The 13,810-nt window shown below is 46.6% G+C and overlaps 1 protein-coding gene across 1 annotated transcript in view; it reads left to right on the top strand.

The window, feature by feature from the left end:
- RYR3 (ryanodine receptor 3) overlaps nucleotides 1-13,810 on the top strand; it is a 511,176-nt gene that overhangs the window by 491,616 nt on the left and 5,750 nt on the right. The window contains exons 93-99 of the mRNA XM_072738189.1: nucleotides 168-368; nucleotides 3,934-4,064; nucleotides 8,611-8,653; nucleotides 9,126-9,253; nucleotides 9,661-9,721; nucleotides 10,027-10,173; nucleotides 13,180-13,314. Of these exons, the coding sequence (XP_072594290.1) occupies nucleotides 168-368; nucleotides 3,934-4,064; nucleotides 8,611-8,653; nucleotides 9,126-9,253; nucleotides 9,661-9,721; nucleotides 10,027-10,173; nucleotides 13,180-13,314 (846 nt within the window). The remainder of the gene's footprint in view (nucleotides 1-167; nucleotides 369-3,933; nucleotides 4,065-8,610; nucleotides 8,654-9,125; nucleotides 9,254-9,660; nucleotides 9,722-10,026; nucleotides 10,174-13,179; nucleotides 13,315-13,810) is intronic.

Below are 13,810 nucleotides of genomic sequence, written 5' to 3'. Positions count from 1 at the left end.
TATTAGAGATACTGCAGATTCCTAGTAATAAGTTATGTAAACCTCGCTCACTCAGCACGTACTGCTGCATCACTACTATGGGTGCAACATATGCTAGAAATCTAAAAAATAGGAGAGAGCCCAGTGGCAGAGACTCCTTTTATAAGACAGCGTGTGTCTTGGGCCAGGTCACTGAAGAACCTCTAGAAGAAGAGACAGAGGACATTGCAAATCTGTGGAATTCCTTTAATGATGATGAAGAAGAAGAAGCGATGGTGTTCTTTGTTCTGCAGGAGAGCACTGGGTATATGGCACCGACGTTGCGGGCCTTGGCCGTTATCCACACCATCATCTCTTTGGTCTGTGTGGTGGGCTATTACTGCCTGAAGGTGAGTTGCTGGCCACTCGGAATCTGGTATCACTCCTCAGGGAATTCTGAGCCCAGCCAGGCCATTGTTCTCCGGAACGTTTTGCCCACAGACTGAAGTTCATGGAATGGTGGCATTGCCATCACCGGGGAGCAGGTTAGAACTGCAGAATCTTGCCACATCCTGAGCCTTTTAAACCAAAATCTACAACTCTGCATGCCTCCCAGGTGATCTGTATTCACACTAGTTTGAGCAGCCTCGCTCTGGGAGTCCCTTTTCAGGCACTTCCTGTTGCGGTTCATAGGATTAACAATCGCCAGGCTAAGTCACACATAGAGCTAGTGATGAGAACTGCTTCTGATCTTTGAACTTCGGTTGGAATTTTTATTAAAATGCTTTTCTGGCAGCCTGGGTGGCTCAGCAGCTTAGCGCCGCCTTCAGCCCAGGGCGTGATCCTGGAGACCTGGGATGGAGGCTCACATCAGACTCCCTGCATGGGGCCTGCTTCTCCCTCTGCCTGGGTCTCTACCTCTCTCTGTGTGTCTCTCATGAATAAATAAAATCTTTTTTAAAAAATGCTTTTCACCTTCCAAAATTTATTAGGTTTCACCTATTCAGGATATTAGAAGAAAACTTACTGGTGGATTGCTGCTTCAGTTATCTCGTGCTGTATAACAAACTGCCCCTAAAACTTAGCGGCTTACAATAAGAGTCATTTTGTCTCTCTGGTCCCATGGGTTGACTGGGCACATTTGAGCAGTTCCTCTGCTCCATGTGAAGGCAGCTGTGTCAGCAGCTGTCTGCTCGCTGGGCTGCCTTATCCACGATGGCACACCCTCATGCCTGGCACATTGACAAGGGAAGAGCTGGAAGGCTGGGCTCAGCTGGGGCGTCTGGGCCTCTTTCTCCAAGGGGCAGGGCATCCCTCTTTCCACGGGCCTCTCCATGTGTTCTCACCAGCAAGGGAGCTGGACTTCTTGTTTATGATGGTGGCCTGGGGGCTCCAAGAGGAGGACAGAAGTGGAAGCTGCTAGCCCTTCTTAAGGCTTAGGCCTAGAACTGGCACAGTGTCATTTTTACTGCCTTTTATGGGTGGCAGAAAGTTACAGGGTCAGCTCAGATTCATTGCACAGGAGGTGAGGGGGAGCCACACAGGGAATGAATACCAGCAGACATGGTTCACTGGGGCCATCTTCAGACACCACTATGGTTATATGAACCTTTGTTTATTCCTGTGAGTCGTTCTATTCTATTTTTGGTGTCCTAAGTCCAGTTCTGTTGCTGCTATACCACATCTTTTTCCTCATTACATTTTTTTTCTTAAGTGGGAAGTCTCCTTGGCCATAGATCAAACCATCTTCTCCCTGGGAAGAGTCCAAAACATATATTCCTATCCTTCTAGTCCTCACTACCCCCAGTGAACTATAATATCATGCAGGAAATCCAGCTATCCCCCTGGGGAGACCGCGTGCCCTAACCCACACCAAAGACTCCTTTGTCATAATGAAAGCACAGATTCTGGAGCCAGGCTGCCTGGGCGGGACTCAGTTTTACCACTAACCTCACCATTCCTCTGATTCCTCGTCTGTAAAAATGAGCATTATAGTAATACTACCAACTCCTGAAAGTGTCTGAGGCTGTTAAATTAACAGGTATAAAAGGACTCAGAACACCAAACATAGTAACCGTGAGAGCGTGTTACTGGTTTACTGTATGGTTTAGCATCCCAGGGCTCAGCTTATTAGATTTGATGCAGGTATACTAGGGACCTAGAGAAAACAAAAGGTAAACACTACCTAGGGAATAAAGATGTGCTGATCCTACTTACAAGGGTTTGCAAACCCTTAGAAGACTGAAGGGGCGTGCTTCAAGTTCCAGAGATGAGTACTGCCCTAAACCTTGGTATTCTTGTTATTATTCAGAGTCCTCTGAGAAGACAGCACACGTTAGTCCATGTAGCTTTACCTTTGCCTTCCCTCCCACATCATCCATCATCTAGCAGCCATCATTGATTCTTCACAGTGTGCAAATGCCTATTAATAGCCTTTGCCACCTTCCTGTCCTTAGTCTTTTATCTCCTTGGTGGTGTTTTGTCACTTTAAAGAAGAAAAAGGGCACTTGCCTGTTACATGCAACTGATTAATTATTGAACACTACACCTGAAACTAATGACGTACTGTATGTTGGCTAATTGAATTCGAATTTAAAAAAAAAAAAAAAAGGACAAGAAGTAACTCTTTACAAATCGTGATCTAAATTTTGTCTCCTTTTTCTTGGAAATAAGGAAATAGTGTGGGGCTTATGGATATCAAAAGCTTTGAGAAAGAGTTATTGGAAGGAATCATCTGGAGACCAAGGCCTGAGGGATGTTGCCAAGTAACCAGTAGCTTTCCAGCCGAATGACAGGCTCCAGCTCTGTCCGTATTAGGCTTTCCTGGCCAGAGGAGCCTTGGCTACTATTCATTCCCAGGGATTTCGGTAGTCGCCTTTGACCTCACTAACTCTGTCCCTTACTTGAAGTATATGTGATGATGGTTGGAGCAAGTAGATACTTACCCCTCCTTTTCTGTGTACTTTTTTGGTGGTAGGTCCTCATAGCCATGACACCATCTCTAGCCTAGAATGACAGTTAAAACTGTAAGAGAATGGGGAGTGATAGTCAGGAACCAGTAAGTGGTCATTCTCCAGAAGAAAAGTTCAATACCAGAAGACTATACAGAGCCTAGTGAACCCTCTCCTCCTAGCAAGCAAACCACGTTTCACCAACCAAGCATCAATACCATGAGATGGAGATGACTGTAGCCACTGAAGGGGGCTGGAACATGCCATGGTATTCGTGTGGCTGACCAATCCATTCTAGAATAATTCATTTTCTTTCTAAGTCTTGGATCAACTCTGGCCTAAGAGTCCTAGGGGACCTAACTCATTTGGCCTAGGTACTGGTCTAAATATGGCCTTCTTTCCAGGATGGGTCAAGGAGTCCAGTTTGTATTATATCAGCTATTTAATCCAAAGCTTGAAGGTGGCCCAAATGAAACCAGATTTTTGGAGGGAGGCGAATTAGCCAAAGGAGTAAGAAGAGATTTGACTTTAATTTTTTTTTTAATTTTTATTTATTTATGATAGGCACACAGTGAGAGAGAGAGAGAGGCAGAGACATAGGCAGAGGGAGAAGCAGGCTCCATGCACCGGGAGCCCGACGTGGGATTCGATCCCGGGTCTCCAGGATCGCGCCCTGGGCCAAAGGCAGGCGCCAAACCACTGCGCCACCCAGGGATCCCGAGATTTGACTTTAGATCCACAACTAGGAACCCTAAGAATCCTACTACAAAGAGATTACTGCCCCAGGGGCACTTGGCTGGCTCAGTCGGAGATGTGACTCTTGATCTCCGCGTCTTCAGTTCAAGCTCTGGGTTAGGTATAGAGATTATTTTTTAAAATAATTATAAGTATATGATATAATAAAAACATAAAAAGAGAGAGATTACTACCCTGAAGTTGGAAATGCTCATTGGTGGGAATGCTTGGGAGAGGGTGCCGTAATCAGAAAACCTTCTCTGAGTAACTAGTGTCTTCCCACTCCTAGGTCCCTCTGGTGGTGTTCAAAAGGGAAAAAGAAATTGCCAGGAAGCTGGAGTTCGATGGCCTGTACATCACTGAACAGCCATCTGAAGATGACATCAAGGGGCAGTGGGACCGCCTGGTAATCAACACACCGTAAGTGTCCCCTCACCTCCATCCCAAAAAGGAAAAAGAAGAGTCTATGCCATAAATAGAATGACATGTTCTTAACCAGCCTTGCAGGCTGATTAGTATAAACCTTTTTTTGGTTTCTAGGACTTATTTTCTCTGCTGCCTTCCTAGTGAAATAGCCTGTTGCCCCTCAAACACTTGTGTGTATCTCTGTGCATATAATGGGGGATCAAGGATATTGTCAGGGAGTGCTGAGCATATGGAATTAAGACCAGATGGCCCAGTACAGTATGACTTCGTTTTCCATGTTCGAGCCATACACAATGTTTCCCTTGCCCGGGGGTTCTGAGATCATCTGATCATCTTCTCTAGAGCTCCCATACGGCACAGCAGTTTGATGACCTCTGAAGTCTTCTCCAACAAGTACCCTGGTTGGTAATAGACTCCTTCCACTATCACTTGGTAGGCAGTTCAAATAGGGCCATCTGGGTGTGGGTGCTACCACCTGTGGTGCTAAGCCTACTTTGTTGGTAGCATGTGTATGATCAGGACCATGGTGGGAAAGAGCACTGATGCAATGGCCAGAGGTGGGACACCAGGTCAGCTCCATTGCTTAGTTGCCTGTGAAAGGGGCAAAGTAATGCAGCCCTTTGAGCCTCGATTTCCTCTTCATTAATAGATGCATGAGAATACTGTCAGGTAGTGAAATGGAATAGAGAGGCCAAGCAAAAGTTGGTCAAAACAGGCTTTTAATGGGACGCACTCTTGGGCAAGGTTCCACAGCCCGCAGGGGAGGGAGGGAGTGGAGAAGTCACCAGCTGTCACGCCCTGGGAAACCGTGGGGGGGTTTATAAAGAATTTTTGGCGAGAAGATGGGGGTAGGGCGGCATCCCAATTAGGGTAAGGGTCTGTAACTAAGGGCAAGGTCTTGTAAGCTAAGTTAGGGTAGGGTGGCAAGGTGGCATGGCGGGAAGATGGGGGTGGGGTGGCAAGGCAGCGTTATTGGGAGGTTGCTGGCCTGCGGTCGGCCGTTTTGAGGTCCCCAGTCTCTCCAGCCCAACAAATACCACCTCCCAAAGTCTGGGAGATCAATGAGTGTGTGCAGTGCCTGGCACAGGGTAGACATCAAGCAGTTCGTCATTCCCTTCTCTACTTGTTCACAAAATGGCCATCACCATTAGCGAAGGCAACGTCAGTGTGTTCACAACTGGGAAAATGAGAGTTTTGAGATAAATTAATATGCTGAAAGAGGAGAGATACAGGGCTGGATATGTAAACAGAGATGACTGTGTTGAAACTCTTAGTTGTGCCAATTAAAATGTGCACATCTGCAAATAACAATCCTGACCCCTGGGGGAAGAAAATTGCTTTTATTTTTTTTAAGATGTTTATTTATTTATTCATAACAGACACAGAGAGAGAGGCAGAGACCCAGGCAGAGGGAGAAGCAGGCTCCATGCAGGGAGCCCGATGTGGGACTCGGTCCCGGGACTCCAGGATCACACACCGCTGAATGACCGGGGCTGCCCAAGAAAATTGCTCTTTATTCAAAGACAGGCAGACTGAGGGAGGCAGCTCTATAAAGGCACAACTGGGGTCTTTAAAATAGTTTCTAGAAAGGGAATTCTCTTCTCTTAGGGGAAAAAAGAAAAAGGGGAGAATGCAAATCAAAAGCCTGTCCCTCTGCAGGTCCTTGCCAATCCACACAAATAAGGAAAACTAAAGTTGTTTCTGACCCTTTGTCATCACATCGCAGAAATTTTGGATACCATTAAATAATGCAATTCTTTGGCTAGCTTTCTACAATTATCAGTAATACTCATGTCTGTGAAAGAGGATATATGCCCTAAAAGTCCCAGTAAAAAGGCGGTTTAGTTGCTAAAAATCTAAGTATCTAAGGAGTTAATGAGAAGTACACTAAAACATTCCAATGAGGATAGTTGCTATTTTTTTTTTGAAGTGGCTTAAATGTCCATGAACACAGATGTGCATAAATAGCTGTTTTAAAATTATTACATGGGTGAATCTTTTTTTCCCCACAATCATGGCATCATAGTACATGTAGTGCTTTGCAGTAACCTACTTTTTACAGTTAACTATCAAAGAGAGCTATCTTTTTTATTTTATTTTTAGATTGTTAAACACACATGTTAAGGAAATATAAAATGTGTATTTTAAAGTAGTTCATAATAATGAACTACACAGTTTTACAAATGGAATAGTTACTCATAGCTTTCAAGTCCTGGACATCCTCCCTGATCATGATGTTCCCAAGCCCCACTTAACTATTCTCCTGGCTTTGGCAATACTCAGCCTTTCCTTAGTATAGTTTAACTCTCAGGCATGTTCCCCAGAAGCATTCTTTCATGTTGACTGTTTTTGAACTTTATGTAAATGGAATTATGCTATGTGCGTTAATTATACGGTCATACTTTTGTTCAACACTGCATCTGGAACCTGCCCATGTTGGATGTGTATGGCCATAGTTGGATCATCTTCAAAACTGCAGCATATTTTCCATTATATAAGTATTTATCATGTACATATCATGTTGTTACCCATTTTCCTGACGATGGATATTTCAATTGTTTCTAGTTTCTGGCTCTTTCAAACAGTGGGACAATGAACACTTTTATACCTGATGTTCCAATAAGAGAGTTTCTCTAGAGTAGAGACCAGGAAAGGAATTTGCTGAATAGTAGGATACGCAAATGTTTGTCTTGATTTACATTCCAACCATCACTGTATGAGAGTTCCTGCTTCCCTGCCTCTTGTCAAACTTGTTAAGATACTGAGATGATTTTGCTAATTCCGTAGATGTGTAGTAGCATCTCACTGTGCACCTCCTTCATTTCTAAAGAGGTTGAGCATCTTGTATTATTTTTTGACCACATACACAGGTAATGTTTATGCATTTCCCTTCTGGAGGTTCTGTTGTCTACCTCATGGTCTAAGGAATATTACCAAGTAAAATTATGTTTTCTACCTTCAAGGAGCTCCCATCCGTAGTCAGGGGACAAGGTTAAGATCGTCTGTGAAATGGTCTTGCTTGCAGCCTTCAGTCAGTGGCCCTGAGGCATCACTTACAGAATTTTCTACTTAGGACAAAGTGTGACCAAGGCTGAGCTGCATGTTATGGACCATCTGTATAAAGGATTTAAGAGAAAGGAGATTTTAATGTGGATAGAAGAAGCCAGGATTGTTGGTTTTTTTTTTTAATTTGCTTTGTTTGGGTTCTAAAACTAATACCTGTAGAAAAATGTACAAAGAAGAAATTCAAACTAATCCTTTCTATGCCTCCAGATAAAATCTATTACCAGTTTACTCTGTAAACTCAGCATTTGTTTTTGCTTTTAAGTGGCATTTGGATGATTGAAACAAAGAAATTGCTTTACCTTCCCCCCCTACACTGTCCCCACAGGAAAAAAAGAAAAGCTTGTCTGTTGGGGGAGAGGTGGCATTTGCTGAGGGTTATTCTTCGGAGAGGTCCATGAGCAGAGGGAGGTCCTCCCTTCCTTATCCCCAGCGTGGGTGGTCTTTGTAGAATAGGAGACTGTTGTGTACCAGAGCCAAGAATGGACACAAGGGAAACAGAACTGAGAATGCGCACACCAAGGGCCAGTCTAGACAATCTAGACTCACAAGGAACTCTCCCAGGAAAGGTCAATCACTGTGAAATGGAGAGAGAGAGAGAGCAAGCACGCAAGGTGGGGAGGGACAGAGGGGGAGAAAGAACCTCAAGCAGGCCCCACACCTAGCACAGAGCCCACTTGGTGCTCCATCTCATGACCCTGAGGACATGACCTGAGCCAAAATCAAAAGTCATATGCCGAACTGACTGAGCCACCAGGTGCCCCAGGAGAAAAACATCGTAAATGATTTTTGCCAAGCTACCTGGAAGTGACAGTTCCTCCCTGGGCCTTAACAATCACAAACTATTTGCAGTGGAGCTGATGGAAGTTACCAGGCGTAGGAAAGAAATTCCCCTGAAGGACTGGGGACAGGATAGTAAAGGGAGCCGCCTCCAGAAGATGGAAGGATCTAATTCCCTGAGAAGAGCAGACCCCACAGGAGCTACTTGGGGATGGAGAATAGAGGGGAAGAGCACTCTGGTTTTTCTGGAGAAAAACTCCACAGACACTCCAAAAACATCATCAAGTGAGGGACCTTGTCTACACTTCCCACCACTATATCACTGTCACCTACCCCAGGCACTCAGTGAACGAAGCTTGAATGCATGTGTTTTCCCACAGGGTTTTGTTCTAGTTATGCTGGGATCAAGGAACATGTATGCACCTGTTTCTGTCTAGCCTGCCCTCACAGTTCCTGGCTCTTTACCATAATCTTGAGGTCGAAGATGCAGGGTGGCTCTCCAGGTGTTTCAGACGTCACCACAGAGAGGCAGAATCACAGATGAGTTAGACGTGCGGTGCCTCTGAGCTTCAATCAGTCTGAATTCTGAATGAGCAGGACAAAGCCCAAAGAGATCCTGGATTCCGACACAGATCGCACAGCTTCTTGATGTGTCAGCCTTGATGTTAAGAACTCCCCTTTTTATTTTCCTTTTCAGATCTTTCCCTAATAACTACTGGGACAAGTTTGTCAAGAGAAAGGTATGCCTTGTCAGTGGAAGGCAGGGGGTGTTTGCCATGGCCACCAAAGAAATGTCGTGTGTTTTTTCTTTTTTTTTTTAAGTTCTACATATACAAACACAAATATGTTTGCTGTTGCTTTTATGATGGTATCTTGAAAAGAGTAAGTCACAGAAGGGCTCCTGTATGAACGTATGTAGGTTTTGGCTCCTTCCTGTACTCATCTGCCCTAAACAGCTTAACACATTCACGGCTTTGTACGTCCTGGTTTTCTTCTCCCCTCCAAAAGATACCAGCTTGAGAAGTGGTTTTCACTTTGTCTCTTCCACTTCTGTTTTCTCCCAGGGCTTATTTTTTTTTTTCCTCTTTATTTTCCTGTTGCATTTTGAATCATGTGTTCATCAACCCCTTGAAAAAGCCCAGAGCATTAACAAAGCTCTGGAGACCGTGCTGTGGTGCGCGGCCCGAGCTCACCCTGTCATCCTCTCTCCAGGTGATCAACAAGTATGGAGATCTCTACGGAGCAGAACGCATTGCGGAACTCCTAGGTTTGGACAAAAATGCCCTTGATTTCAGCCCAGTCGAAGAGAGCAAAGCAGAGGCGGCCTCTCTGGTGTCATGGTACAGAGCTTAGGAGTTCAAACCCAAAGTCTGCCCAAGCGGATCCTTTGCTTTCCAGCCCTCTTCGGTGTGCCAGAGCGGAGAACTACAGCACGCCTGTGCACTCTCAGGCCCTGGTGTGGCTCCGGTGTTTTTCTAGGTTCTAACATATTGGGAGACCACCTCAAAGCAATGTAAAGACCTACCAGCTTTCAGGCCTGTTAGAGCAGAAAGACCAAGACTAATTAAAATTTCAGGGTGTGTGATTCTGCCATTCTCGGTCCCACGGGGAACACATACAACTTGATAAAGCTCAGAGCTGTGTTCAGCTTATTAAACCTGAGAGAAAACACTTAACTTTTCCCCTTATTAAACACTTACCTAAAGTCTGACATTTATAAGCTTTAAAATTATTTGCTCCCCTTTAGGCTGAGCTCCATTGACATGAAGTACCATATCTGGAAACTGGGAGTTGTTTTCACCGACAACGTGAGTATGGCTGCGGGAGATACAAGGTTCTGTGCCACGGGGTCAGGGAGGTCATCGGCTGCCATAGGGCAACAATGTAGGGAGGGTGCCAAGAGGACTCCATGCTCACTTATCAGAGACGGGAGGCCTTCGCGGCACGGAGGGACCAGTTAGTGTACTGTGGATGGGCTTTCACGTGGCAACCCTTAGACCAGTCATGGCACCTTAGCACGTCCGTATCCAGGCCACAACCGGTTTCATGGGCCCATCACAAGGCACAAAGGCCTGAAAGGTTGTTCAACTGCCTCTGCTTCCTTTCTCCACAGTCGTTTCTCTACCTTGCCTGGTACACAACCATGTCAGTCCTGGGCCACTACAACAACTTCTTTTTTGCTGCGCATCTGCTGGACATTGCAATGGGCTTCAAGACGCTGAGGACTATTCTGTCATCTGTAACTCACAACGGCAAACAGGTACTGGGGTTTCCACTGGGCAGAAGAGGACAGGCCTAGATGTGGATAGGAGGAAAAAGCCAACGGGGAGGACCCTAGTATGTGGCGGGAAGGTGTACGTCATGGCGTATAGTACACCTTTCTTGGCCAAATGTGAAAATATTGACTGTCACTGCAAAATTGCAGCCCTCACTTAAGAGATGTAGGACCTTGTTTTGGAAACACTGAACATTTAGATCAATCAGGAGAAAGGGGAAGGGAAGGAGGTGATGGACATAACAGGGTCACTCTGGAGACCTTTTCAGGTTTACCCTTCCCTCCATGAATCTGATCTGTTCCCTGGAGGCTGGTAACTAGGCTCCCCAAGGCCTTCTGATACATGCTTCTACGTGACGTAGACATATATATACCACATACTCACCTACACACGTACGTGTCTGTCAATATAGATGTGGCTATTTCCAGCCTCATCAATATCCAGTCTGTTTTCTACGTTGTTGTCAGGGTCAATCCCTTGATTAAAAATCCTCAAATGGCTCCTTTTGTCAACAAACTCAAACTCCTTAGCATTTCATTCCTCATTAAGTGCAACTTCATAAATGAGACAGTGGGAACCACTCCTAGAACCAGAGAGTAGCATGATGGCTCCCAGGTCATGGGGCCCAGGGGTCGTGTTAGAGCACAAACTTTCAGTTATAAGACAAATAAATTCTGAGCATCTAATGTAAAGCATGGTGCTTGTAAAAGTACTGTATCATATACTTGAAGTTTGCTAAGACAGTAGATCTGAAGCGTTTCCACACACGCACTTACACACGGTAGTTGTAACTGTATGAGGTGACAGATATGTTAATTAACCTGATTGTGGTACCCTTTATATATAGTGGGTGGTATTGTCATAGCATTGTATGGTGACAGACGGTAGCCACACGTCCGTGGAGCACGGCACGATGTACAGAGAGGCCACATCACTGTGCTGTACACCTGAAACTGGCATAAGATTGTCAAGTATACTCACAAAAATTCCTAAAAGATCAAAGGTGCTAGATCATCAGGTATGAGGATCATCTCTTTCTTCTAGGTTTTTGGTAATGGCAATAGTCAATGTTTCTTGTTTTGGTTGGTGATAAAAGGAATGGAGAAAAGCTAGAGATGAAGCTTGGCTGCCACACACAAGTTGCTAAAGTTTGGGGAGGCAGTAACAGAATCTGTGATCTAGATGTTTGCCTCGAGTGTTGAATGCTTCCCTTTAGGTCCTTATAGGTTCCTGGGAGAAAGGCCATTGTGTGTTTTTACATGTGCACTGTGGGAAGTTTGACCCTATAAAAGCAACATTTCCCCCAGGGTGATCTGTGCAACACCAGGGCTACCATACGTTCTCGTAGAATTATTTCCTTCCCCTTTACTCAGATGTTGAAACGGGTTTTTATTGATGTGGCTTGATGGCATCACACAAAACTGTACCTGAAATGGAAACTTTAGACCATGAATTTCCTATATGAGCTTGCTGAAATCTAGAAAAAATACATGCCCGGCTCATGCCAGGTACTGTGATGGGCTCACAACTACCTCATGAGGTAGCTGTCATGCTCCCTTGACAGATAAGAGAACTGAAGCTCAGAGAGGCCAAGTGTCTCACCCAAGACACAGCCACTAAGTGGAAGGACTAGCCCATTTCTTCTTTGGTGCAAAGCCCAGGTTCTTTCTGTTTCTAAAACCAACTGCATTCTGTGCGGTCCGCTGTCCGAGGTTTGGTAAGTTGCTATTCATCATTCAGAGAAGCCTTTTTGTTTTTTTTAAGATTTTATTTATTTACTCATGAGAGGCAGAGAGAGAGAGACAGAGACAGACAGAGAGAGAGAGGCAGAGACACAGGCAGAGGGCAAAGCAGGCTCCATGCAGGGAGCCCGACGTGGGACTCGATCCCGGGTCTCCAGGATCACACCCTGGGCTGAAGGCAGCACTAAACCGCTGAGCCACCCAGGCTGCCCCAGAGAAGCCTTTGAATACGTTTCTGGTGGTATTTATCTTCATCCTCATGCCTCTGCCCCTTTTGTGTGGCACCTTGACAGTGGAGAGCAAAAGGTCTCTTCATTCTGACTGTGATCTCGGAAGCCCCGGCTCACCCCCAGTCCCTCCTATGGACCAGATAAGTAGGTCCCACGGGGCCCTCATTCATAGTACTTCCTAGAACCGGGAAGCGAGCATGCCCTGTGACCCTGCAAAGGTTCTTAGGCAGGCTTCTTAATCATGAAAAATGTCGCTTTGCTAAACCATCTTAGATGATTCCTACGGCAACTTCAAAGCTGTGACAATCATCCACTCGTGGTTCTTTATGAAAACGTGTAAGGGGCCCCCTCCGTCCAAAGCAGCTTTGAACTCTTTAGAAGCAGCATTAGAGTAGAAGCCATATCGTGAAGCTTCCACTCACTGCTGTCCCGGCCAAAAAAGCAAGAGACCCTTCCTCTTGCCAGCACTGTCACTGTGCAGTCCTAAATCCCTCCTTAGGTTGCTGAGGCCCAATCCCCTATCCCAGCACATGTCTGCTAGGGCCACCACCCAGAATGGCAGGCTGCTAGCTTTGTCTCCTCTCGGTTCTGCAGGCCAGGGGTCTAGGACCAAGGTGGGGGTAGACTTCGTTTCCTAGGAAGCCCCCTCTTGCTTTGTCACTTGCTCTCCCATCAGTGCCTGCGGCTCCTGGTGTCTGTGTGCGTCCCAATCCCTCTCAGAAGGACTCCACCTAGGCTGGAGAGGGGGCAGTTCTGTCATTGCAGTTTACCTCTTTAAAGGCCTGATTTCCAGATTCGCTCACATTCTGGGATGCTGGAGGCTATGAATTTGGGGGGATAGAGAATTTAGCCCACCCCCATCCCCCTTCTCCCCCTAGCCCCGTGATGTCGGAGGACAGCCTTTGCTGCCACCCCTTCCTCTGTCCCCTTCCCACCACACCTTTCTTGTTCACTTGGGGTCTCCCGAGAAGCTCTCGGGGTGGACCCACCTCCTCCCCCTTCTCCCTCCTGCTGCCAGCTGGTCTTGACCGTGGGTCTCCTGGCTGTGGTGGTCTACCTCTACACCGTGGTGGCCTTCAACTTCTTTCGCAAGTTCTACAACAAGAGTGAAGATGACGATGAGCCCGACATGAAGTGTGACGACATGATGACGGTGAGAGCCCGCCGCCAGCACAGACCAGACATTAGAGTGGAAGTGCCCAGGCAGACGGACGAATAGATGGACGAGAGGAGGAGCAGGGGGCTATAGGTGTCCTGGGCCTAGCAGGTCTTGGCCACCTCCACAGGTGTCCAGGATGCTGCTACCTTGGCCTGGATGTCAGTGGACCTGCACTGAAGTTGCTTGGGAGTCCAGCTTCAGTTCTGTGTCTCGGAGAGTTGGGCTGGGTCCCAGGGATCAGGGGCTCCATGTGTTCCAACCAGCCCCGGGGGGGTTCTCGCAAAAAGACCACTATGGTCGGGGAGGGGGGGACCAGCCGCTAGAAGGGGGGCACCCACACCTCAAGATGTTCATGGTGACGGGCTGCAGGGACCTGGTCCATGGTCAGCTCTCCAGGCAGTAAGAACAGGTGGAGGCGCCCCCGCAGGCCCCACGTGTCGCCTTGCTGCCCCAGCCTCCCACGTCACGCCTGTGCCCGCTGTAGGGCCAG

The sequence above is a fragment of the Vulpes vulpes genome, chromosome 15 (genome assembly GCF_048418805.1).
Source record: "Vulpes vulpes isolate BD-2025 chromosome 15, VulVul3, whole genome shotgun sequence".
NCBI classification, from domain to species: Eukaryota; Metazoa; Chordata; class Mammalia; order Carnivora; family Canidae; genus Vulpes; species Vulpes vulpes.
This window is presented reverse-complemented; position numbering and strand designations above follow the sequence as displayed.